Source organism: Enhydra lutris, unplaced genomic scaffold (assembly GCF_002288905.1).
Source record: "Enhydra lutris kenyoni isolate GAN:26980312 unplaced genomic scaffold, ASM228890v2 scaffoldscaffold46, whole genome shotgun sequence".
NCBI classification, from domain to species: domain Eukaryota; kingdom Metazoa; phylum Chordata; class Mammalia; order Carnivora; family Mustelidae; genus Enhydra; species Enhydra lutris.
This window is the reverse complement of record NW_019154130.1, coordinates 5080889-5108008: the sequence shown is the minus strand read 5'-3', so window position 1 is coordinate 5108008 and position 27120 is coordinate 5080889. Positions and strand designations below refer to the sequence as shown.

General features: G+C 54.1%; 1 protein-coding gene across 2 annotated transcripts in view; it reads right to left on the bottom strand.

Moving 5' to 3' along the window:
• LOC111156364 (phosphatidylinositol transfer protein membrane associated 2) overlaps positions 1-27120 on the bottom strand; it is a 103170-nt gene that overhangs the window by 23170 nt on the left and 52880 nt on the right. For both annotated transcript variants that reach the window (XM_022517170.1, XM_022517171.1), the window contains exons 2-4: positions 10324-10496; positions 2377-2591; positions 1209-1330 (exon numbers count right to left, since the gene is read on the bottom strand). In XM_022517170.1, the coding sequence (XP_022372878.1) occupies positions 1209-1330; positions 2377-2591; positions 10324-10401 (415 nt within the window). In that variant the 5' untranslated portion in view covers positions 10402-10496. The remainder of the gene's footprint in view (positions 1-1208; positions 1331-2376; positions 2592-10323; positions 10497-27120) is intronic.

Sequence of the window (27120 nt, the reverse complement as noted above, 5' to 3'; positions counted from 1 at the left end):
AGGCAGTGTCTGAGGCTGGCTGGACCAGGGCTGGCGGAGGGCCTGTGTCATGCTGGGTCCATCCCTCCTGCTGTGCGTAGAATGTGTCCCGCCCGCCCCCCCAACACATATGTTGGAGTCCTGACCCCCTAGTCCCTCAGACTGTGACCTTATTTGGAGATAAAGACTTTAAAGATGTAATCAAATTAAAATGAGGTCATTAGGGTAGGAGGCCGTCCTCCACTATGATTAACGCGCTTGTAAAAACGGGAATTTCGGACCTAGACAAGCACACACAGGGAGAACTGCACGTGAAGATGGGGGAGAGACTGGGGTGATGAGTTTCCAAGGCAAGGAAGGCTGGAGATTGCCGGCAGCCGCCAGAAGCTAGGGGCAGGGCCCGGAACAGAGTCTGCGTCAGTGACCCCAGAAGGAGACAAGGCTGCTGACGCGCTGCCGCCACTTCTGGCCACCAGACTGTGAGACCGTGAGCTCCTGGGTTCTGTCCCTGTCTGGTCCCTGGTTACAGCAGCCCAGGCAGAATCCTAAAGCTCTCCAACCCCGGGGGCCCGGAACTCCAGCAGGAGGGAGGGGTGGGGTGAGGGCTCCCCGGGAAAAGCCTTCGTGCCCATCAGAGGCTGTCTGAGAGCATGGCCCCGGGGCGCCGGCAGCCACCTCTTCCATGAGGGTCCTGCACCTGCCTGCGGTCCCTCCCCTGCCCCCTGGGCTCACTCTCTGGGGCCCTGCGACTGCGGAGCTGCCGGGGGCCCACAGGTGTGGTCTGCGCGGCCTGCATACGTTTATCTCGGAACTGGAAGATTTCACAGGCAAATCCTGATTTCTGGCCTCTCTTAAAGAAGGCTGAACACACGGGGCTGTCTACCATCAAGGGGACACAGCCCCCACAGTGCCCACGGCACTCACGCTCGACATTCAGCCTGAGATGCCCCCCTGGAGGGATGGAGGAGAAGGGCTTGAGTGGGAAAGGCCCCCAGCCTCGGCGTGTGCGTCAGGAACGTGGGGCCAAGGAGGCTGGTCCCGGCCCCCTCCCGGTGCCCTCATGCTTGCCTGGACTCTGACCTCCTGCCCGGGACAGGGGCCAGTCTGCAGCTGGCCAGGCCCGGAGACCAGGGGCAGAACTAAGGGGTCACGCAGGCAGGAAGAGCTGGGAAGTGGCCCTACAGGGCTCAGGTCCTCCCTGGGGCTGGGAGGGCAGTTCGGGTAGTTACCGATCGTCAGCTGGTTCTTCTCCACAGCAGACAGGCTGAACACGTTCGGGTTTTCTCCAGCGTCCGTTTTATAAAAGGTTTCGATGTCGATGGAGAACTTCTCCACAAAGGGGCAAGTGAACCTGTGTGTGGACGGAAAGCCGGCGTCAGGGGCGGCGGCTTGCAGGGGTGACTGTGGGAGGGCCGGGTTGCCAAGCCAGAGAGGGAGAAGGGGCTGGAGGGGTGGCTGAGATGTGCCTGTCCTGTCCACCTCAGGAACCTTTCCATTGTCCAGAGAACTGCCAAGGCCAGGCTGTAGGGGTGGGGATGTGTTTAGGGGGAAGAGGGAGACGTCACAGGAAGTTGCCAGAAGCCCTGAAGCCATCGTCCCATGTGTAAGGCACAGCAGGGACAGAGGCACACACAGACATGCCCCAAGTATGTGGCATGGATCCAGACCAGCACTCTGTGACATGCCGAGTCCCAAATCCCCACCCCCAAGCTACCAGGTCCGGCAACAAGGCGACAAGCCCTGTTGGGTGGAGGTGAGCTCAGAGGAGGAAAGTGCCTCTGGGAAGAGAACTAACCTCAGCAGATCCTCTGACAAACCCCAGGTCCTCACCTGGCGGTGGTGGTGGGGAGACGAAGCCTGAGATAATGCACAGGGGCCCCCACCTACAGAGTTGTGGGGGGGGGAGCAGCCCCGTCTGTTCTACTCAGCTACATGGGTGGGAGAGGATGGGGCATGGAGTGAAGACCCCCCTTTTTTTGGGAAGCCGAGAAAGCCCCATTCAGAGTAGAATCTGATCCAACAGTGTCACAGGTGCTGAAGGCCACAGGGTGGGAGGGACCCTCTGGGCCATCTGGTCTACCCTTGGTTGTTCAGTGGTCCCACACCGTCAGGTGATCACTGAGAGGGGTTTGTACTCCCTGAGCCCTCCCATGTGCCAATAGGGTCTCAGGTGGCCCTCACTTGCCTCACGCCTTCCCAGCCTCCCTTGTGCAGGTGGTGAGGTATCTCGGTGGACCCTCCCCTCTCCTGCCGATCCTTGAGGACAGAGGCTCCTGGAATAGAGGCTCAGCTCCCCCAGGGCCTGGGCTCCCTGGAGTGTGGAGGGTGAGCCTGCTAGGGGGTCGTGGCCAGGGTTCCTTCCCTGCCCCACAGCTCAGGGTGTGGGGAAAGCCCCACCTGGTTCGGGTGTAGGGGTAGGCGTTCCAGGACTCCTCGACCACCCTGAGGGCTGCCTTGGGGAGGATGGAGCGGAACCAGCTGGGGATGTGCATGCCGACGTGGTACACCTTGTGTGTGTACTGCCCCGAGCCGCCAGGGCCGTCCGTGTACGGCCGGTTCTCCAAGATCTCCACGCCGCTGCCTTCGCCATACGTCTCGTTCCGGCTCTTCTTCTGTGGGAACAAAAGCACTTGTGAGGGGCTGGGGACAGAGCACTCTGCAGAAGGGAAGGGGCTGAGCAGGCCAGGCCCAGGAGTGCTGGGAGGAGGAGAGGCTCTGGCCAACTGGTCTGGCTTCTCTGGTGTCACTTCTGGACCCCCAAATCCAGACCCAGACTCCACATGCCCCGGCACTCTTGCAGGAGACCGAGCAGGCTGTGGTTTCCCTCCTGGCACCAGTGCTGCTCGGGCACAGTGCTCCCTTGTGACTCCTGCCGGTCCCAGCACTGACCATGTTCTCAAGATCAGACACCACGTGAGGAAGCCCCCTTTCTTTCTTCTAGTCCTCATGGTACCGCAGGTTCTAGCCCAAGCAATCAGTCAAGAGGGGCGCCTGGGTGGCTCAGTGGGTTAAAGCCTCTGCCTTCGGCTCAGGTCATGATCCCAGGGTCCTGGGATCGAGCCCCACATTGGGCTCTCTGCTCAGCAGGGAGCCTGCTTCCCCCTCTCTCTCTGCCTACCTCTCTGCCTACTTGTGATCTCTCTCTGTCAAATAAATAAATAAAATCTTAAAAAAAAAAATCAGTCAAGAAAAAGAAATGATGGGAGGCACTCAGATTGGAAAGGAATAACTAAAACCATCTCAATTTGCCAATGACATCATCTCATATATGGGAAATCCTGAAGGATCCCCCAAACCGGTCAAGACCTAGTAAATGCATTCAGCGAAGCTGCAGGATACAGAAGTAACCAGTGCAGAAAGGAAACAAAGAAACCATTTCCACAGACAAGAGCATCCAACAGAACAAAATGGGGGGGGGGAATTTAACAAGGTGGTGAAACATTTCCATGCTAGAATTATAAAACGTCCCTAAAAGAAAATCAGGATCTAAATAAATGGAAAGACATCCAAGTTCATGTGCTGGAAGGTTTAATATTGCGAAGATGTCGATATTCCCCAAATCCCCAACATTCAAAGCCGTCTACAGATCCAGTGCAATCCCTGTCAAAATTCCTAGGGGTCTTTTTGGTAGAAATGGAAAAACTGATCCTAAAATCAGGAAGGATTCGTGCAGGAACTCAAAGAGCCAAAACAATCTTGAAAACAAAACAAGGGATAGTTGGAGCAATTACACTATCCTACGTGACATCTTGCTACAAAATTACAGTGATCAAAACAATGTAGTATTGGCATAGGATAGATCCAAAGAAAAGGGTCGAGAGTCTAGAAATAAACCCCCATATCTATATACTATATATCCCGATTTTCCAACCAGAGTGCTGAGATCATCCAATGTGCGGAAGGAGTCTTTTAAATATGTCCCAGGCTATCCACATGCAAAACAGTGAGGTTGGACCCCTCCCTCATGGGTCCAACATAGAGATGGACCCAGAATGGATCAAAGATCTAAATGTAAGAGCTTAAACTCTACAACTTCTAGAAAAAAACATAGCAGGACATCTTCATGACCTTGGATTTGACAATGGCTTTTTAAAATACGGTACCCAAAGTATGAGTGACCAAAGAGGAAACAGATAAGTTGGACATCATAAAAAGTTTTAAACTTTTTGTGCATCGAAGGATGGCACAGAGAGGGGGAAAAGGACAACTCACAGAATGGGATAAAATGCGTGTAAGTATCTGGTAGTATGTGATAATAATGACTCTAAAATATTAGGAACTACTACAACTCAACAACAAAGAACCCAATTCAAATACCGAAGGACTCGAACAGACATTTCTCTAAAGTGTATAAATGGTCGACAGGGACCCGAAAAGAGGCTCAACATCACTCGTCCCCAGGGAGACGCGAATCAACACTACTACTACCGGTCCAGAGCCGGCAGCACGGCTGAAAGGGCAGACGATGCCAAGTGCCGGCAAAGATGTGGAGAAACGAACAGCCCGGCACAGCTCGTGGGGACGTGCAACAGTGCAGCCGCTGCATTCAAGAGTTGGGTGGTTCTTCAGAAAAGCTCCACACAGAATTGCCAGAGGACCCAGCAATGCCGGTGCTAAGCATACACCCAGTAAAAGGAAACCACGTGCACACGGAAACCTGTACACGAATGTCCACGGAGGCTCTATTCACAGGAGCCGAGCGGTGGAAATACCCAAACGTCCGTGATCCGAAGAACGGGAGAACGAGTTGTACCCACACAAGGGGCGAGGATTCAGCCATAAAAGGAGGGACGCGCGGCCACCTGCCATGACGTGGATGAGCCTTGAAAACAATGTGTAAGAAGCCCATTAAGAACATGTGTAAGAACATGTAAAAAGGCCACCTCACGTGCATTCCTGCTGGTAAGAAATCCCCAGAACAGGCCAGCCCAAAGAGACAGAAAGCAGACTCCTGGCTGCCTGGGGGTGGGGTGGGGGATGGAGAGTGACTTCTTGGGGTGACGACAGTGCTCTGAAGTCGTGGTGATGGTTTGACAGCTGTGAGTTTAGCCCCTAAACTGTACACTTTAAATGTGTGAATTGTGTGGGGCGCCACTTACATCTCCATCCAGCTGGTATAAAACAAAACAAACACAAGGAAACCAGCCCTGTGTCTGTACTCATTAGGGTCTCAGAGAGATCAAACATGGAATGCAGGAAGGGGCCTCGGTGCCGCTGCCTGGGAGACACGACGCCTGGGTCACCTCCGAGTGTCTCTCTGCCCCAAATGTTCTTCCCAGTGCCCAAAAGCTCAGGTTTCTGCTTATGCAGGAAGCCTTGTGGTCACGGTCCTGGTGACTTTAATCCCAGCATCTGTTTCCATAGTGATGTGATGGCATCGCCGAGGCCATCTTCGGTCAGCTTCCTGAACAGCAGGTGTGTGCGTATGCATGCGTGCGCGCACACACACACACACACACACACTCATAAGTGTACTCGCCCACGTGCACACACATAGGGACTCCCGAGAGCACGGCCTCACCCCTGGGGCACAAAGACATGCTCTATGTCCGTGGCCCAGAGCACCTGAGTCCCCGTCAGAAAAAAAAAAAAAGTAGGAAAGACCCCTGTGGAGGTCACAGACAGAGTCTGCGGGGACGCACTCTTTAAAAGAGCCCCTGGAACGTGGTCCAGATTCCGTCATGAAAGCAGCGACCGTGCCCCCGACACTTTGGAAGCTCCTGCCTCTCGCGGTAGCTTTGTTCCTTCTGGTTGTGCCATGTGCTTTCTTTGCACGTAGTTTCTCCTTTTGTGACGGCAGCAGCCCCTTGAGAAAGTGCAGTATGCTGCCGTCCCAGGTTGCAGGTGCGACGGCATGGGCTAATAGAGCTGAAGGGGCTCCCTCTTGTCCTGGAGGAGTCACTTCTCTCTGGTGTCAGTTTCCAAAATTCAATATCCGATCTATGGTCCTACGTCCAATCCACGTCCTACTGTGTCTTTAGAAGAAGTGAGGACAGAAGCACCAACAGGAGGGACGCAGCCGCCAGCCAAGGAAGCCGGCAGCCCCCAGAGGCTGGAAGAGGCAGTGTAGGATCCCCCCCCCAGAGCCTTCAGCGGGAGCAGCACGGCCCCACTGAACACCTTGGTTTGGTACTTCTGGCCTTAGGAACTGTTGTTAGCAAGTACATTTCTGTGGCTTTAGGCCCTCCAGTCTGGGATGCTTTATTATGGCGGCCCCATATCTGGGGTTCAGAGTGGCTCAGTGAGAAGGGGACATGCAGGTCAGAGGAGCGAGGGGTGCCTGGAGTCTCCAAGGGCTGCCGGGGGGGGGGGCGGCCTGCCAGGGAGCCAACGCAGAAGAGATGGGAAACAGGGAGCAGGGGTGGGGAGGGTCCCACAGGCCTCCGTGGGCTACACAGAAGCCTCTGTCCATTCGGGTGACCTGAGCCTCAGTTGCCCTCAGACTCCTGGCCTGAGACGGCCGGCCTGTCCATCCCAGAGGCTCCCTCCTGAGGCTCGAGGGGAGGATCCTGCTTTGCCTTCCTCTGATTCCAGGGGCCCTCGGCGTTCCTGGGCTTGTGGCCACATCACTCTGCTCTCTCTGCCTCCACCGCCACATGACCTTCGCCGGGTCTCTCCCTGGCTTCCCTTCTTCCTATGGGGACAACAGCCGTTGGATTTAGGGCCCACTCTCCCCCCCCAGATGATCTCATCCCAAGATCCTTAACTAACTACATCTGCAAAGACCCTGCTTCTAAACAAGGTCACAGCCTGAGGTTCTGGACGGACACGAATTCTGGGGACACGAGTCAAGCAGCGGAGCAAGTGCTTATGGTCACTCACGGGGGACGGATGCCAAGGGCCGTCCGGGGGCACAGGGGCCACAGTTAGCAGTGGCACAGCCCTGGGGACCCAGACTGGGAGAGCGTCCGTACTCCCTGCAGGGCACTGCGTTCGCCCCACAGTAAAGAGGAGCTGAACAAACAAGCGGATCCTGGTCTCAGCCGTCACCACTGCCTTCCCGGCACGGCCCCCAACCATAGAGCTAACGCCCCAAAGCGCTGACCCTCAGATCTCCTCTGGCAACAGCTTCCGGAAGTGCCCCATCCCCTGCGCAACTGAGGCTCTTGGTCATGCCACACGGGAGTAAGCCCTCCTCGAACCGTGCTGACCTTCTCCGCCCACACCAGAAGCCACCCCCGCCTTGCCAACCGTTCCTGCAAGCTGCGCCATGGAGCCTCCCAGGGAGACTGCGGAAGGGGGGCAGAGACAAGCCCAGCTCCCCGGGGGGGCACACGTGCGAGGGGCGGGGGGCTGGCCCATGACCCTTGCCCACACAGGCTGATCCTGTGGGATCTGGGGGCTGCAGGGAGGGGCCTGGCCACCAAGGGCCTGGCACAGAAAAAGTAGGGGCCCTATGAGGGGTGGGCATGAAGGACTCAAAGAGCAAGAATGCCCCCAGCCCCATCGAGGGCGCCAGTCTCAAAGCTGTCCAGGGTCCTGGCCAAGCCACCTCTGGTCACTTCCACCACCTCTACAGGTGATGGGAGGCTCCCGGCCAGACCGATTTCTTTGTTTTCCTTTTCCTTTCTTTTTTTGTTGCTGCTGTTGTCTTGAGCAGCATGTATATCGAGTGTCGGTCAGCAAGCGCGAAGCAGTTCGACACGCAAGCTCGCCCCACCGGGCTCACGGCCCCGTGGAGGAGACGGTGGACTCAGAAGGCAGTTCCGTGGCTGGCTGCCACCCCAGCTGGTAAGCGGGGTCGAGAGCAATGGAAACACACTTGCTCTTCTTTCCGCAGAAACACAGCTGCTCTCCCGGAAGGCCTGTCCACCGCGTGAGGCGCAGCACACAGCAGAGGTGCTCCGGGGGCGCTGGCCCGAGGCCCACGAGAACATCCGCGCTGTCTCCCGGCCTACATTCGGTGAGCTGCACATGCATCCACCCCTTGGAGAGCGGCAAACCCTTTCCATTCTTCTCTGTAACTCGGCCCTCAGCCCTGGCTGGGCCCAGAGCATTCGACTCAGTGTTTTAACAGCTTTACTGAGATACGATGGGCACACAACCAAACACATACATGTACAAATACAGCTGGTGAGCTTGGACGTGTGTTTGCACCCGTGAAACTGTCACACAGTGCAATAATACACTCATCAGTCACCCCCCATGGTGGATGGAGCCCCCAGGAGCTCGGGGGCCAGTGGGAGGTAAGACGGTGACAAAGCAGGAGCAGAGGGAGGTGGCCCTGAGTGACAGGTGTCAGTGGGGCTCGGATGAGCAAACACACAGGCAGCCCAGGGCCATAGGAGTGATCACGTAGGGGACTATGGGATATTGAACATTAATTGGAAGCATAGGGATAGATATTTTGAAAAGAACAAAATACCCTGGAAAAAGGGGGTGAGGATGGCCGGTGCTTCTGGGGAGCCCAGTCAGAGGTGACCACATGCTCCAAAAAGCCGTGGGATATCCTTGGAGTTAAAAGTGAGTCCGTGAGGGGCGCCTGGGTGGCTCAGTGGGTTAAGCCTCTGCCTTCGGCTCAGGTCATGATCTCAGGGTCCTGGGATCGAGTCCCACATCGGGCTCTCTGCTCCACAGAGAGCCTGCTTCTTCCTCTCTCTCTCTGTCTGCCTCTCTGCCTACTTGTGATCTCTGTCTGTCAAATAAATAAATAAAATTAAAAAAAAAAAAAAGCGAGTCCCTGGATCCTGATGCCCCCCACAAGGGCATGGTGGGCACGGTGGAGCTGGGGGGAAGCCCGGTCTGGGCACCCTGGCTCGGGTGGGACTTGGGGAGCCACAGGGTGCAGAGTGTCCTTGAATAAACTGAGTGATTTCCAGAGAGCTCAGAGCTAGGGGGCTGAGGTAAGTCCCTTCTCTTCTCCCCACTCTCCAGGAATAATCACGGGGTGAGTGGTTCAAGAGGGAACTGAGTGGCACTTCTGAGGCGCTTGGAGCCAAGAGCCCCCCCAGAGAGTCTGGCTCACTTTCTGCTCTCCTCTTAGTCAAGCTTCCTGTGCTGGGTGGTAGGGGGTGGTGTGCAAACTCTGGTAGCTTCACAGGGCTCCTTCCAGAAGGGACTGGGGGACTGGGCTCTGCAGGGAGCTCATTAGTAACTCACTAGACCCGGGCCGATGGGTGAGCACCTACCAAACAGTTCCAGGGGTGGAGGTAGAGCCCTGCCGGCCAGGGCTCTCCCTGCACCAAGGGCCCCCTGTGACACCATGGTCTAGGGGCCGCGCCGAGCCATCCATATGGCCGGGAGAGCAGCCCCAGGTGAGAGCAGGCTCGTAATCAGACTCCCCACTGGGAGGAAAGCTGCCGGGCCAGGCCAAGGGGGCACTGAGGAGGAGCACCATACTGGCAGGGCAGCTGGGAGGGGGACCCCCATTCAGGGGCAGGACCCCAGCTAATAGGAGTGCGGTCACATCTGGGCCACAAGCAACCCGATCTCAGGTCTTCCCACTCTGTGCTCTGGGTTAGCCAGGCTCTGAGCAGGGAGGCCCCCAACGTCTAGGCGGGAGGGCCAGACCGGTGGCCGATGGAGAGGAGAGGCATGGTATTCTCAGGCTTGTCACAGGAATCGGTCATCTTCAGACTCATCTGTGACTTTAAATCAGCCACACAGCGGATACCGCTGTCTTGCAGGCATCTTAGGGAACCGGAAAGTAGGCCAGGTGCTCCCAGGCAAGTTGTTTACCTTCCTTGGCTCCCACCTTCCTATCTGTCAAATGGCCTGAATTTCTGTGTCCCTCCAAATTCACACGTTGAAGCCCCCAACCTCCCATGTCACAGCACTAGGTCAAGCTTTGGGAGATGAAGCGGTCACGAGGACGGAGCCCCCAGAGCGGAGCCCTCACAGAAGCGACCCCAGAGAGCTCCCTTGCCCCTTCCGCCATTGAGAACACAGTGAGAAGGTGCCGTCCAGGCAAGCCGGAGGAGGGCCCGCACCAGACGCCAGTCTGTCAGCACCTTCACCTTGGACTTCAACTTCAGAGAAATAAACGTCTCCTGTCCAAGCCCCCAGTGTGTGCTGCTGGTTATAGCCGCTCACGCTGACCAAACACACAGACAGCATCTGCGTCGGTGAGAGGTCAGGTATTAGACGCAGAGTGTTAGTGCCGTCAAAGCTGTGAATGAGACCTTGGCAAGACCTCCCAATGCCCCGGATATCCCCAGCGCTCCGCTGTGCTCCCAGCGTCGTGCTGGGAAGCCAGAACGCCGTGCAGTTCACACGTTTGCCAGGAGCCTACTGGGCAGACACTGTGCTGCCAAGGCTGCGATGCCCCCACCGCCTCCTGCCCCCTCAAGTGTGCTGAGAGCCATCTGTGTGCCCCACGTGGCCCGCCCCGGCCCCACGACCCACCTGGATCATGTAGAGCTGGGCGATGCGGTACTCCTCCACGGTCATGGGCAGAGGAATCCGATATTCCTTTATAATCATCTTGGAGTCCGAGCCTTCCCGTCGATGGGGAAATGCGTGTGGGGACTTCTAGGCGAGGTTCCTTAAATAACCATGACAAAACTCACTGAGGACCCCTGAGAGACACAGAGAGAGAGAGGGCAGGAGAGTCACTTCCTGAGAGGCCAGTGGGCACAACAGCACAGAGGAAGGGCCTGGTCTCGACTCGGCCACGAGCCCATGGCGTGACCTTGAACAAGTCCCTTACGCCCCCAGCCTTCACTGCCCCTGCTTGCTCCTCGTTCTCGTAGAAGCCATGTGAACCCTGATCGGCCGCAGGGAAAGAGAGGAATGGGAGGGTATCCCACCCCCTAAGAGTAATGAGCACAGCACTCATTTCTACGCCATTCCAGCAAGCCGCAGCAGCAGGCCCCTGGGGCTCCGGCATCGCTGGAGGCAGCTACAGTGACCGCAGCTAGCCCCAGGAAGGAAGGGAGGACCAACAAAAGTACAAAAAAACCCACGTGAGAAATTAAACACCGGCAGCCTGGGAACCTCCAGTGCTGGGACAGTCAGTCCCGGGCATGTCACCGGGCACAGAGGGGCACCACTGCTTCCGGGCAGAAGACCCTAACTTCTCCAAGAGAGGTGATCTGAAGGGGGGCTCCAGCTCAATCCAGCAGCTGTCTGTAACGCCTGCTCCGCTGGTGACACTGGGCTCGGTCTTGGGGTGGAAGACACAAGATCAGTGGGCGGGCTGCAGAGAGCGTGAACCGTATCTCAATATGGCCCTTGAGGAAATACACAATGTACTCACAGAAGCTTCTATTTAAGATGACTAAGAATATATTGGACGAAGATTTGCACCGAAAGCAATCAGATTTAAAAACAAGCAAGCAAGGCTTGAAGGAGACATACTCTTGGCGATCTGGAAAATGGAATTACCCAGCATAATCCATCCCCCGGATGGTGGGGGCTTTGCCGTAAATATACGTGGTTACCCGCAGAGAGGCTCCATGCTGCTAACTGGAAGGTGAGGGAAGTCTTCCGAGATAGGCAGTGGCAGAATTAGGATAGCATTTTAGAAGGACCACGCTGGGGACAGCAGTCAATGAAGATTCATGGTGACACTGCCTAAGTGGTAAGAACGAGGGTCCGGCCAGGCAGGCGGCGTCCCCGGGGCACCTTCTGTCTGAGGTCTGGGCATCACTCCGGCACTAAGGCTATCTAACGAGATTGAGGGAGAAGAACGCACCGGAACTCTGGGACAATGGCCACGTAGGGCTGAAAGAAATTCTTTAATAAGCCAGCTAGGGAGAGTGATGGAGGGCTGGGGGATACTATATGCATAAGCCAGAGCCGGGCCGTGATACTAGCCTCAAGCGACTCCCGTGTTATTCACGTCGGCACAGCAGGTAGGACTGTTAGCCTGATGCCCTAGCACCAAACTCCAGCTCTCACACATCCAGTTGCTGTAAATACAGTCCAAATAAACATCTCTTTTTTATTTTTTTTAAAGGTTTATTGATTTATTTTCAGGAGAGAGAGTGTTCCTGAGTGGGGAGGGGGTGCAGAGGGAAAGGGAGATAGCAGACGCCCCACTGAGCAGGGAGCCCCACGTGGAGCTCCATTTCAAGACCCCGAGATCATGACCTGAGCCCAAATCAAAAGTTGGGTGCTCAAGCGGCTGCACCCCCCCAGCACCCTCCCCAAGTAAACACCTTATTAGCTAATTAGTGTTCGTCTACTTTACATCACCCATGAACCTGCACCCCACATTGGCTCGCCACAGCTGAGACAAACCCTGGGACAATAAAAGACCCCAAACGAGGGAGTTCTGTGACCCCAAGTCCGCCCATCAGGCTTCTGAGTGACGTCACTACCCACGTGAGCCCCCGTGTGACTCTCCCTCCCCTTCTGGGTGGTGGTCACACATCACTGAAGGCCCCTTGCTGGGAGGGACTTTCCCTCACCAGCGAGCGAGCTATTCCAATGCCACAAAACACTTGTTGTTACTGCCCCTCCTGGTCCTGTGTCTTCTCTGGTCACCCCGAACCCCTGAATTCTCCACAAAGGGGAGGGCCTGAACTCTCCAGAGGCCAAGCTCAAGTGCCAAGAGACCATCACTAACCTTCCCTCAAGGCAGGTGGGACCATCTCACAGCTGAGAGGGCATGTGGGTTCGGGCCCCAGGAGAAAGCGGGGGGTGCGGGCTGCTCCCTCCCGGCTCTGACACCTGCCTGCCCGAGGCCCACAGGCTGACACCCAAGCCTGGCCGGAAGCGGAGCGGAGGAGATGGCCCAGAGCCCCCACCGCGTCGCCTCCTCCCACGAGACACCAGGATCGGCCAGGCAGCAAGACATCCGAGCTGCCATGGGGGTGAGCTTCCCGCTGGCCAGAGAGGGTCAGGCAGGTACTGGGCTTGGGGAACGTCCTGCCGCAAAGAAGAGAGAACCACAGGCTTGGAGGGAGCGGGGTGAAGTGAGTGCTGGGGACAGACGGAAGGACGAGGTTCCATGAGGGTCGTGCCTCGGACGCTTTTCCGTGTGGTCCTCACTGAAGCCCCGGGGTCACCCTGCCGCGAGGGTCCCAGAGGCCTGTCACAGAAGAGGAAGCCGGTGCGCCGTGTCAAGCAGCACGCCCTGTATGACAGGGCGGCAGGCACGTCTACGTCTGGGGGGGCCTCAGGAATTCTCCTCTGCAGCGCAGGAGAAACGCTGGGACCTGGGCCAAGTCCCATCACCACCTCAGTGACTCAATGACAAAGAAGTCAGATGCAATCCCTAAAAAGTTCCTGAGAAACTCTAGGAGTCTCAGTAATCCGCCCTCCGCTGTCTTAACGGCCCCCAGGAACATGACCTGCCCACGCTCGCCTGCACACAAGTCTGACCAAGCGTCCGGGCGAAGCAGGGGAAAGCCAAGGGCGCCGGCCCCGTGGTGACCGGGAGAAGCAGACCCCGCTTAGGATGCATCTCCATCTGTCACGGGTCGAGAGACGGTGTTTCTGCCCACAAGTCACCAGAGAGCTATAACGGTAGCAGACAGACAGACAGACGGAAAGAACAGAGTGCTGCACAGTTAGAGCTCGGTGCATGGCGACTAAGACGAGGAGGGAGGAACCAGAGCTCCATGAGTGACCACATGTGACGGGACGTCACGGGGGAGCTCCACTCCAGAATCGGATTTCAAAACCTAACAAGTAGCCTTTGTGAGCCGTGTGCCTCCCAGAACACGTGGCTGGGCCTGCTGCGCCTGGCTCTCACTGTGCAGCAAATGGGGAGGACACCACCTGCTTTCCAGGGTTACCAGTGTCACCGAGATGAGAAAAGTGGACCAGCCAGGGGTGGCATTTTGTGAGTACAGAGGGGACCAAGGAAAGGCTTGAGGGAAGGTGGAGCTTCAAAGGGACGTGAGCGGGGCCTCCTGAAAACCCTGGAAGAACAGAGGCAAGAAGGCTATGCTCCAGGAGAAGGAACAGCACAAGCCAAGCAAAGGCCCTGAGGCACCGACATGCCACGCCATCAAGGTGACCTCCCCCCAGTGGGCCTCCTGTGCTGTTGTGCTGCATCCTGGGTTTGGGCTGGTGTGAACCCACCGAGGCCACCTTGCAGCCACTGGCCCTGGGAGAGGACGCTGTTCAAGGCTGAGATGTGGCCGTTCCCTGCAGCGGAGCACCCATGAAGTTCAGTGTCCGGGGTGCAGCAGGAGCAGGGTGACGAGAGGCTGTCACTTGCTTCCAGGAGTGCTCTCCTTCTGGGGGAGAAGAGACGCCCTCCTCAGACAAAGCTTGACCGTAAACTGTAAACATCAGGCATTTCCACTGAGAGGAGCAGAACACGGGGGATAGCCATTGATCTCTGAGCCCTGTCCGCTTGGGGTGTTGTCTTTCAAGGCGATCACTCCAAAGGGGTCTCAACAAGTACCAGCATTTTCCTTAGCTAAGAGAGTCACGCCTGTTTCTTTACGACGACACCCACGCCAGTGGGTTCAGAAATCTAACTCAACTTCCTGTTGAAGATGGCGGAGTTCAGGATCATTTCCGTTGACCAAAAGCAGACACGGGGAAGTCACCGCAGCTGATGAAGCAAGGAAATTGCTACGCCCCCAAACCACAGAAACCACGAAGGCAGAACTGAAGAAAGCAACATGCTGAGAGCTTACGGGGACCTCCTCCTTAGACTGCCCCCAAGTAAGTATCACTTCCTGAAAGTCATGGCCATGATCCTTCTGCTGGAATGAGGAACCTGGGCTGTGGATACCACCCCAGGTGGGGAGAGGCATCCCCTTGTCTTTGGTTTGTCCAAAGAAAAATTCTGAGTTGAAGTATTACATATATACAAAGGAGGGCACATATCGTAAGTATCCTGCAAGGACACATATCCTGCAAGGATCAAGAAACGGGAAATTAACAGCCCAGAAGTCCCCCGTGTGTCCCCTTCTAGTCACATCTCCTCAACTATGGACAACCACTGTCCCGCCATTTGCCTGTTTTGTACTTTAAGAGAGACCGAAGCCAACGGATTGCCAACACCCAACTGTCTTTGAGCGATTTTGTATGGAAGCATACTGTTTGTGCTCTTTTGATTTTGGCTGCTTTTGACCGACATCATGTTCACGGGATTCATCCAAATTACTGCATGTGATTGTAGACTGTTTGTCCTCACTGCTATCTAGTATTTCATTGGGTGGAGGTACTGTAATCGACTCAACCCCTCCATTGTTGATGGGCATTTGGGTAATGTCCAATTTGGGGCTGATGGGAGGAGAGCTGCTGTCAACAGCTGGGTACACGCAGAGATGTGATTTTACATTGTGGAATGGAAATGGGGTGGGAGCTGATGGGAAATCACACCCACATGCCATTTCTACAACAGAACCTTGCTTTCCCTTAAGGGAGGTGCTGGGAATGAAGTGAGGGTGGGGAGAGAAAGGGGGCAGCAAGAGGCTGGTCAGAACACAGCCAGCCAGTGATGTAAAGAGCTTTGCCGAGAACCATCATGATGTATGAACCCTGAAACCTGAGAGAGACAGAATCCCTAGGCAGAGGATGAATAACCTCTCAGGGAGAGGAGAGAGCCTTTCAGATAGTAAGTCAGCCCATAATGGAGCTGCAGACTACTCCGGACCACTCCCCACATTTTCACAGGCTGCTGTTTAGAAGGTAGCTAAGGAGTAATAATCCCAAAGGAACTCGCATGGGTCCTATGCATTATGGTTGGGATGGGGGGCAGATGAAGAACACAGCATGAAGAATCATCCAGAGAAATACAGAAAGACTTCAGAAAAAAACAAGTCATAGACCCAGAGAAACTACAGATAGACTCGCTTAACTGGTAGGGGCAGATGGGTATAAGAGACGAGACACCGAAGTTTTAAAAAGAAATTATTTGACAGCAGAAAGAGATGAAGGCTGAAAGGTGAGTTAACAGAGTTCATGAGAAAATGAGAAAGAAAGATGAATATATCACCTATCATTTAAAAACCGTATTATAAGCAATGAAAAAATGACAAAGCAGAGCATGAACGACCGGAGGTGTCGAGGGTCAGCTGCAAGAGATCATACGAGATTAAGTGGAGAAGACCCATAAGACAACAATGACAGACATGGGAGGGAAAAGAAAATCAAACACATACATAATTGGTGAAGAAAATACAATAATGGAACAAGAGGAGAGTATTCAAATATATAATGGAAAAATCCCCTGAAATTAAAAAACAAAAACAAAATTGATGCTACAAATGAACTGCCATGGGGCGCCTGGGTGGCTCAGTCATTAAGCATCTGCTTTTGGCTCAGGTCATGATCCCAGGGTCCTGGGATAGAGCCCTGCATCAGGCTCCCTGCTCGGCAGGAAGTTTGCTTCTCCCTCTCCCACTCCCCCTGCTTGTGTTCCCTCTCGCTGTGTCTTTCTCTGTCAAATAAATAAATAAAAATCTTTAAAAAAACCAACCAACCAACCAACCAACCAACCAACAAACCAAAAAATGAACTGCCATTCTGTGGCCCAGGAAAGCTTGATGGTGTGATTAACACCAAGACATCCTTAAAAGGTTACTGATCTTGGGGTGCCTGGGTAGTGAAGCCAGTTAAGCACTTAGCTCATGGTTTTGGCTCAGATTCTGATCTCAGGATCACGAGGTTGAGCCCCACGTAAAGCTCTGCACTCAGAGTGGAGACTGCTTAAGATTCTGTCTCTTTCTCTCTCTCCCTCTGCCCCTCCCTCCTGCCAGCACATGCTCTCTCTCTTAAATAATACACCTTTAAAAAAGTTACTGATCTTTAAGGATAAAGAAAGAACCATATAAATAGGGCACCAGGGAGGTGATATGAGGAGATTCAGAATTCTCCACAGCAACTCAATTTCAGAAACCAGGGAAGCATTATCTGCAGTCATGACACAGAATTTTATACCCAGCAAAACTGCCCTTTGAGTAAAAAGTTAATGGACATTCTGTAACACAAGCTCAGAGGCTTTGACATCCACATGGTCTTAAAAGAACTGCTTGATGCTGAGATCCAACTAATAATCAAAGATAAGTTCATCAATGGAGACACCCTGGTGAATACTGAATGAGTATTTTTGAGACTGGGGCACTTATCATTATCGAATAGAATATAAAAACCTTGACAATGGACACAAATAATAATATAACTAAAATTTTCCACTAAAATTGAAAGTGGGGAAAACAGAGGTGGATGGCATGAAAGCTGGTTCATTATATAGATTAAAAAATTAATGAGGGAAGAACAGTTGGAGGACAGGGACTTTTAGGGAAGTGGAACTATCCTGGATGATACAAGAATGGTGGATACACATTGTTGTATGTTTGTCAAAACTCAGAGAACATACAACACAAGGAGTGAGCCCTAATGCAAACATGGGCTTTGAGTCATAATGATGTACCAATACAGGCTTATCAATTGTGACAAATGTCCCACACTGGTGGGGGATGTTGTTAGTGGGAGTGGCTGTGCATGTGTGGGGCAGAGGGCTACAGAGGAACTTTCTGTACTATGCTCTCAGTTTTGCTGTGAACCTAAAATGGCTTTGAAAAGTAAAATTTGTTCATTAAAAAAAAATGATTCCAATGTGTTAAAAGTTTTTCTTGCGGAAAGTAGACTAAAGGTTTCCAGAGGCTAGGGAGAGTAGGAAATGGGGAGGCATTATTCATTGATTGTAGAGTTTCTATTTGGGGAATGAAAACATTTTGGAAATAGTAAGGGAGATAGAGGTACAATATTATAAATGTACTTAAATGCCACAGGATTGTACACTTACCATGTCTACAAGGGCAAATCTTATGTCATATATTTACCACAATTTTTCAAAAGTAAAAATGTAGTATACAAAAACCCACTGAGTTGCGCATTTGAAATGAATTAATTGTATGGTATGTGAATTGTATCTCAATAAAGCTGTTTATAAAGTTTTTCTTGGGGTGCCTGGGTGGCTCAGTGGGTTAAAGCCTCTGCCTTCAGCTCAGGTCATGATTCCAGGGTCCTGGGATCGAGCCCCACATTGAGCCCCACATCGGGCTCTCTGCTCAGCAGGGAGGCTGCTTCCTCCTCTCTCTCTGCCTACTTGTGATCTCTGTCAAATAAATAAATAAAATCTTTTAAAAAAAAAGTTTTTCCCTTGAAAATTTTTTTCCTCTCTTCTCTGCATTAACTTGAAGGAACTTTTAGGAACTATCACTTAAAGAGGAAGAAATATGGTTCTGAAGTTTAGCAATTTCCTCCCATTTCATTTCAAATACACGCAAACAGATTTGTCTTCAGTTAAATTAAACTTGATTTTTCATTTTAAAACTGCGTGCTAAGACCCATTTTGTTGTTGTTGTTATCACTACTCTGTATGTGTCTGTTTGTGTGAAAGTTTGAAATGATGCTCGCTGGAGGCTGGTGAGGGTTCTCTCAAATCGGCGGAATTGGGTGCAACTTTTCCTTGTACTTTTCTTTATTAGTTGACTTTTTACAAGGCAGCAGCAAGCAGAATTTGAGCAGGAGTCTGAGTACCAGCCAGAGAAGGACAGTCAAGGTAGCTGTTAAAAACCATGTACTTTGAGTCAGCCAGACCTTCCGCCACCTCCCAGCTGTGACTGTGGGAAAATTGCTTAAACTCTTTGATCTTTCCTTTTATCTTCTACAAAATAGCAAAATAGTAGTTGAGAACAGCACCTGCCCCATTGGACTGTCTTGTGCATTAAATGACATAATGCACATCAAATGCTTAGCCCACTTCCACCCAGTACTCAGTGAGCAGTTAGGTGGTGTTTCTGCACTCAGCAGGGGTGGAAAGGCTGGTGCCTGAGCCCGGAGAGCTTTCTGGCTGAGCTGCTTACCTAAGGTGCAGCCCCTAAGCCCACCACCATCAGGGAAGGACAGCCTAGCACCCAGGGCACAGACATCCAAAGGACGGGAGACCCTTTGGCAGGTGCCTGGTTGATTTCATAGACATAGGCATAGACATAGACATAGACATAGGCACGGCAGGGTCCCCTTGCTTTCTCCCTGGTTAAGCGTGAAGCAAGAGTGTGCAGGCGGACCCCAGGCCCCTTAGGAGAGAAGGCAGTGTGACTGGTGTGTCTGCCTGTGCCCCAAGCCCCCTTCAACCAGCAGCTGAACTCGCAATTTCATTACACCCACTCCGGCTGCCTGGGCGCGTGCGAGACACACATTTCATCTCTGTCCCTGCAGGAGTCGTGATGGGTTAGACAGAATCATATTTTACTACTTACAACAGGGCTGCTCCCAGTGCCTGGCGCGGTGAGAGGGAAGAAAGAAAAACACACGTCTCCCGAGGCCCTTCTGCGAGGGAGGCCGGGCGAGAAGTCTGAGTGACCACTGTGCCCAAGACACACCTGTCTGCACACCCCCCAGGCTTTCTCTGGGGGGACAGGACAGACCTTCCCATGGGCCTCTGATAGGGCCCTTGGCTTTCTGGAAGCCCTGAATTCACGACCTCAGGAAGGACCCCAGCCCCCATGGTCATCAATGTGTTAGAGGAAGCAGGAAGGCCAGATGTCAGAGTCCGAGCCAGCTGGCGTGGTGATCAGGGAGGCCATCAGGGCTGAGCACAGCCCTGGACAAGGCACAAGGCCTGGCAGGAAGGGTGTCATCCCCTTCCTCTCAGGCAGCCTGTCCCATCAGGACCCATATGAGGAAGACAAAAGGAGCCTGTGGGTGACCAGGAACCCCTGGTTCTGCCTGAGGGGTCAAGGTCAGGACATGTCTTAGGGCCTCCCCAGGCTTCAGGGATCCCCCAGGCATCATGGGGGTAAAGGGGCTGGGGTGGCCAGGCTGGAGGGACTTTAGTAGAGCCTGGTGGGTTGCTGGGGTTGGGCTCAAAAGGGTGCGTGACCGAGCAGGTGGGCAAGACCCCTCTTTGAGCGAAGGCCGTGGTGAGACGCCGGACTGGGAGGGGAAGAAGAAAATTGAGTTTACTGAACCTAATCTGCTTTTCCATGATTAGCTGTGGTTTGACGTCACAGATGGAATTTAGGAGCGTGGCTGTGCAGAGACAGCGGAGGATGGAATCTGTCCAAACGCAATTCGGCTGCATTCTGGCCATTAGGTCTGGAAGCGACACGAGCCAGGCCATGGGAGCCTGCCCAGACATCTGTGACAGCGTGGAGGGTGGCTGGCGGGGGAGACGGGGGCCGAGGCAGCCTCCAGTGTGTCTGTAACATCCCCTCTGGTTCTCTTGGTTCTCTCCTCCACATCCTCCAGGAAAGCCCCCTTCCTCTGCTCTCGGCTTCCCAAGTCTGCGGGCCCCTCCCTCATAGGAGGCCGAAGCAGGTAACAGAACTTCATCTGCCCCCACGTGGGCAGCTCTGCCCCTACCCTCTGCATCCAGGGATGGCTGGCTCCAGACGAATGGGGGCGCGCAGAAGAAAGGAGCAATTCCTTGTGTGCCTGGGACCAGCGCCTCTGGGGATGGGGGAGTGTGTGCACAATGTCTGCATCCATAGCTGCCTCTCTGTCCCCTGGGGGGTCAGAGCAGGGGCAGGCACATCCCCCAGGAAAGTGTGAGCTGGAAGGAGCTGGGGGAGGAGCGGGTCCCATCCCTGCCCCCAGAATGCTCCAACTGTAGCTGGAGATGGGGGGCTTCCGCCAAGATTTCTCTGGAGGCAACGGTAAAGACCCCCCACTGCAGTCCAACGGTCACCTTATAAGTGAGACTGAGACCTGGATTTCGCAGGCGTGGTGGGTTGGAAGACCCAGCGTTATGCCCTGCCCTGGCCGGAGCAATGAAACAAGGACTCATGGAGCCCCAAAGCCCTGTGCCCCCCTGCAGGCACCAATATTTCAGGGAAAGGCCGTAAATATCATTGCTGTGTGCCCAGAGCACCGGGTTGGGGAATGCGGCCAAGCCACTGCAGGGCTGGACTGTCAGAAGCCATGGGACAGAGAGCGGGCACTGCAGGACACGCACTGCTCTGCAGGGCTAGGAACCCTTAGAAGATCCTTGAAGGTAGTGTAGCTTTTCTTCTGTAACACCCCAGCCTGAAAGGCAGCCGTGAGATCAGTCGGAGAGCTTTCCATCGCTGTGCTGGAGACAGCAAAGCAGGCCCAGAGAAGGTAGGCTGCCCCGCTCAGGGACAGCCACAAGAGAAGGGCAATCGGCACCCCAAATTCCTGACTCCCACCCTCCTGCCAGGCCTGCAAAATCCCCCGCCGACCTTGCTTTTCGGGGAAAGGGGAGAGGAGATTTACAGGTGAGGAAGTTAAAACCGAGACCAGCTCCCTGGGCCAGCGCTCCCGGAACGCTAATCTCAAGGAACGCTAATCTCTCCTCATTGTGCTTCGGGGACCCTGCTCCGCTGGTCACTGCTGCTGTGACCATCACCACACTGGCCTCCAGGGGGCGCTCCCCACAGCAAGCACGGAGGCCAGCTCAAACAAGCCTGCACGCCACTGGGGCCAAGATGTGACAAGGGAAACACAACCCCAGAGGGACCCTGCCCGACAACCTGGCTGGGGGCCAACCCCATCCGCTGGGGCGTGCTCCCGGGCCTCCCGCCCCCCACCCCCCTCCGTCACCTCTGCCAGGGGCTATCACTGCAGCAGCAACATCCAGATCATTCCATGTCACCAAAACACGTCACTCACCTAAGGTCCTGCGTCTGGAGTATGCTGGCCTTGGAGAGGAGCTCCCCTCTAGGGGAGAAACCCCAAGCTATGGGGTGGGAAGAAGGGGGGACCCCCAGATATTTGCAGGTGGGGAGCACCTCCGGGCGGGTAGGGCTCGGTGACGCTGGCGTCCGGCACGGAGCTTGGCGCATCGGCAGGCATTGGGTGCCCTGTGGACGCTGCCCCGGAGCACCTCCGCGAATCCCGCCGCCAGGGGAAAGAAGCTGTGGGGCACCCAGCGTGCTGAGAGGCAGAGCTGGGATTTTCACCACCACTGGTGATGACCGCTTGTCACGATGACAGTGTGATAACAACTTTTGGGGAACATCAGTGACAATCGCAGCTACCAGGGCTGGGGGCTTACTTCCCGGGCCATCCTGGGCTTGGGTTTTGACCAGACACCTCGGTGGGGGAGGGGGGGCCCAGCGCCTGACAAGCTCCTGTGCCTCCCACTGGCCATCATGCACCTTCTCTCTGATCCCCGTCTCTCTCTCCTCCAACTCCCACCTGCCGTCAGTCTGTGGCTCTCCTGGACCCCCGCCCCCGTCAGCACACAAGCATGCAAGGAACCAAATCCCACAGCCCTCAACCCTACTCTGTCGGTACCACCCCCTCTGCTCCTCCCTTCTGGCAAAATCCTCCTAACGCTTAGCTGTACTTGGGGTTTCCATCTTCCCAGGCTCTTTCCCAACCCACCACCCCACGGCAACTGCGCCGGTCAGCCCGCCATTGACCTGAGCCAGGGGTCCCTGAGGGGCTGAGCCAGTCTTCAGTCCTCATCGCCTCCAGACCTTCGTTAACGCCTGCTTTTAACACCCAGTGACGGAGCACAAGCCAGTGGCTGGCAGGGAGCACTGCCCTTGCCTCGGTTTCTGCCTGGATGAGGTTCTCTCTGCTCAGCCAACACACCCACCAATGAACCTCTGCTCGGAGCCGCTTCTGTGCACCATTCCAGGGGCCCCAAGCAGAACAGCCGTCAGCTGCAAATTATGATGTGCTCTTTGTTCCAAAAGAAACACAGCTGGTAGCGTGCAGGCTGCAAGTAGCCGGGTGGGGCTGAACTCCCATCTGGAGGGGCGCGCGCCCCATGCTGGAGTGTAGGAGCCGGTGTCCCCAGTCCTGCCCACTTCAGCCCACCGCACTCTGGACACCCCACGGCTCCCCTCACTGCCCGAAACCACAGCTCCCAAACTTGCCAGATCCTAGAGACCACACGGAGTGTGCTTTAGAGATACAACTGTGGAGCAAGGGTGGGGGGTGTCAGAGCCTTAGCCCCCCACCCCACCGTGCCTCCCTGCACGGCAGTCCTGCATACAGAGCGTGAGGAGGACGCTGCAGGGGACGTCCAGTCCGTCCAACGCTGATGCTCCTGGAGGCCCTACCAGGGTCGCGTCACAACCCACACTCCAGCACACAGCAAACCAGACCTTCTGATTGGTCCCCTGGCTTACAGACCCCTTCGACCATGTCACACAGTCTGGCAACCCAAGTAAATTAGGAGTCATGGAACCCTCCCGCCTGCCTCACGCCAGATGGATTGCCCCCACTTATCTGTTTTATTTCTTTTCTTTAAAGACTTCTATTTATTCATCTGAGAGAGAGTGAAAGACAGAGAGAGAGAGCATGAGAAGGGAGGAGGGGCCGAGGGAGAAGCAGACCCCCGGCTGAGCAGGGGGCTGGATGCGGGACTCGATTCCGGGACTCCAGGATCATGACCTGTGCCAAAGGCAGTCACCCAACCAACTGAGCCACCCAGGTGCCCTGTTTTATTGAGATGTAATTCACATACTATATACAACTCAGCTTTTTAAAGTGTCCGATTCGGTGGTGATGAGTGTATTTACAGACCGTAGCCATCACCACTACCTGGCTCCAGAACGTTTCCTCACTCCAAAAGGAAGCCCGGGTCCCATGAGCCCTCGCCCTCTGCTCGCACCCCCACCAACTCCCTGCCTCTCATTCGTCCGCTTTCTGTTTCCATGGACTTGCCTTTCTGGATGCATCACGTAAATGGATTCGCGCCCCGTGTGGCCTTTGTGTCTGCCTTTCTTCTACTTTGCATCACGTTTTCAAGGTTCATCCACGCCGTGGCGTGGAGCAGTACCTCCTGCCTTCTTATGTCAGAATGATATTCTACTTCATGGCTATTACACCCATTTTTACAGCTGAGGAAGCCAAGGTTGCGTGTCATCAAGGGACCTTGTCTCCCCCGTAAGTGTTGGAGTCCGGTCCATCTCTCTGTGCAGCCAAGATAGAAATAGCTAAGAACTGAACAACCGTCATCGAAAGGGACATCAGCGTACATACATATATACCCTCGGCATGAATAATAGCATTTTACGGTTTACAAAAGCTTTTGCTTCATGCTCTTGCTTTTTCAGATTAACCCTCCAAGGTGGAACACACACGCATGCCCTATGTTTGCAAGGACCCAAACGGGTAAGTGGTATGTTCGAGGTCAGAAGTAATTATTGATGCATTCCTGGTGGTCAGAATCTGGATACAATGTGAGCAAACAGGACAGCTTTGATACTTTTTTACAAAGATGTCATGGGTTTTTTTTTTTTTTTTTTAAGATTTTATTTATTTACATATTGAGAGACAGAACAGGAGCGGGGGGAAGGGCAGAAGGAGAAGAGAAGCCCAGGCAGACCCGCGACGTGGGGCTCTATCCCAGGACCCTGAGATCACGACCTGAGCCGAAATCAAGAGCCGGACGCTTCACTGACTGAGCCACCCACGTGCCCCTTAAAGATACATGATTTAGAAAAATACTTTTTTTTTCTCTTTCGGGTTACTTTGTAGTGAATGCAAACCTTGGAGCCAAGGGAAAACCCACGTAAACTCCATGCAAGAGTATTTACTTGGTTTTAATTTAATGTTTCTGACTGATCTCGGAAATAAAGATTGCTATTTCTTTCAAAATACAGACTCCTTGGTTCCAGCCCAAATCATCGCATTGCCAAGGGAGGGCCATTTGGACCATTTATTGAGGTTAAATTCTCAACCTCATAATCTGGCAGACAGGGTCCTTAAATTCTCGTCTCAACAAACCCTCCAACATCCCCTCTCAGCAAGAAATCTTAGACCGGGGCCCAATGTCAGGCTCCATACCAGGAGCCAGGGGTCCAGGGGACTAAGACAGAGCCCCCGAGAAGCCTCTTGGCCACACGAGAAGACAGACCTCCCTGAGTCATCAAAGACCTGTTGGGGAATATGACTCATCCTTAAAAAGGAAGGAGATTCCCACTGTAGGAACCCAGCATGCTTCCTTCTCTTAGAATAAGCCAGCTGAGTTCCTGATTCCAGCCTTGGCCCTGCCTGTTAAACCCCCTGTACCCCAGCCCTGGCCCGGCTAGCTCCCTGCGGTGATCTGGGCCTTGGGCCAGAGGCCGCGCCCCTCTGTGGAGGACCCCCACGGCTCACCACACTCCCGAGTGAGGGGACTCACTCGTACACTGCCCCCCTCCTTGACAGCGCGGACAACCCCACACCAGGGACCTCGCCTGCATCCCTCGTGGCCGGAAGAAATGACAGCACATCTGTCCTACTCCCCCTTTTCGGTCTCTGATTCTGGGAAGCAGGGGGTCTGGCACCTAGCAGGTACTGAAGAAGGTTCGCTCGGCGAATGTTCCCCCAAACCCCTCGTCAGGCAGATAGTGCCACTAAGCAGCCAAAGTGCTAATTACAAACTGCTCTGTTAGCTGTTCTCAGAGCGACTACAAGATCCTCCAAGAATAGCGCACGATTCCCTGCCACGTCCCTGGAATAACAAACCCAGTTTCTTGACGGCGTCTGTGACTCAGACTGTTCCCAGAGCCAGACGTGCCTCCCCCCGAGAGTGTGCTGTGTGCAGGGGCAGAAGCCTCAGACAGACAGAGGGCTGAACACTATTCTCCACGGAGGGCCTCCGGGGCCATCTTAGCCCCCTTCCCGTGGGGGAGGCGCGTGTTTGGCCCTGAGGGGGATCCGGCAACACGGGGTGGCCCCAGTCACCTTCGCTCTCAGATGGGCCCAGGGCTACAGGGTATCACCCAAGACCGCCACGTTCTCTTTAGAAAGTCAGTGCTTGCGAGTCGCCAGGGAAAGGTGGGAAGAGGAAAGCCCAGAGGCACTGAGTCATTTGATGGGGCCACACAGTGAGTCAAGGGCAGGACGGAAGAGAATCCGTATCTCCTGGCCTGTGATCCAGGCTTGATCTACGGTGCCCTTGTGCAAGCATGGGTCCGGGCAGCTCAGGCCACCAACAGTTGGGTCCAAATGCTCAACTCAGTAGGGAGCAAGCAGGCCTGGTTGGAGCCTGGCCCAAAAGGCCCAGCCAGTGTTCCCTGGGGGAGCCTTGCATGTGTGCACACACAAATTCACGTGTCTGTACAGCTCTGCCCAGGCCTTGCTCTGTCTCACTGAGTGAGTAGTGTGGCCTTTATAGCCAAGTTTCTCAGGGCTGCCAGGGAACACTATATGCCTGGAAAATTTCCCAGCTCTTCTTTGCAGAGCTATTAGCTTCCTTTCATTGCCCCATAAAATCCTCCCGGCAATGATGGATGCCATCCTATCATGGGAGGGAGGGAGGAAAGAAAACAAAGGTGGGGGGAAGCCTCTGGTTAAACTTGGAAAACCCCATGGGCACATAACTTGGGAAAAGAAGGCATCAGAGGAGGGTGGGTTGCCTAGTTCAGCTGCAAGGGCTGTGCACTGCCCAACTCTAAGTGACATTCTCATGGACTACAAGATTGGCAGTCCCCCGAGTTGGGCAGTCCCAGGAAAGGACTCTGCTTGATTTGGGGCAAAGTTTTCAAGAGTCTCAAGGTTCACTCCTCACTGACACCTTGTCCTAGTACAAGGACCTTTCAGTTCTTAGGAGCTGCCCCTCAGTAACTAGTGGGTAAGAAGAACTGATCTAGATTGGAGAGGAGGCAGGGTGAAGGGTTTGGCATCTCCCGAGTCATCCTGGGGGCTGGGCTGGAACTAGCTCCGAGCCCAGGACTTGAGAGAAGAATTAGCCATCTTTTATGAACTGAATCTCACTGACTTTTCCAGCATTCTCCTTCCTTTTGCCAAAGCATTCCTCATTCCTACCTCTGTCTTTCAGCAGTTCTGGAAAATTCTCAGCAATGAGCTCTCCAGACGTGGCTCTAGCTTATTTTTCTCTTCTCTCTGTGGAACTCTAATTAGACGAAAGTCAGGTGTTCTCCTCCTCTCCATGTGTCTTATCTTCTCTACACCTTCCTCTTTCTAGTGTTCTGGGTGGTTTCTTCACATCTGGCTTCCAGTTAAAAACCCTTTCTTCAGCTATGATGACTCTCCTGGTAAAGTTCTATTTGGTTCTTTTCCAAACCTGCTTCATCATTTTTTTACGGCTCTGTATTCCCCACACGGTCTTTCAGCTGTGCCTTCTATTTATTTAAATGCATCGAACATAGTTATTTTCCTATCTCTGCCTAAATGCTGCAGGATCCGAGGTCCTGAGGGTCTGTTTCTGCTGTAACTTGCTCCTGCTGGCTCTGGCTCTGGCTCAGAGTGCCTTTTCTCTTCTTAGACTCGGTTATTTTCGACTCTGAACTGCTCATTTTCTGTGGAAGTTTTGTGTCAAAAGCGTCTGAGACTCAGGATGAGGGTCTGTGCTTT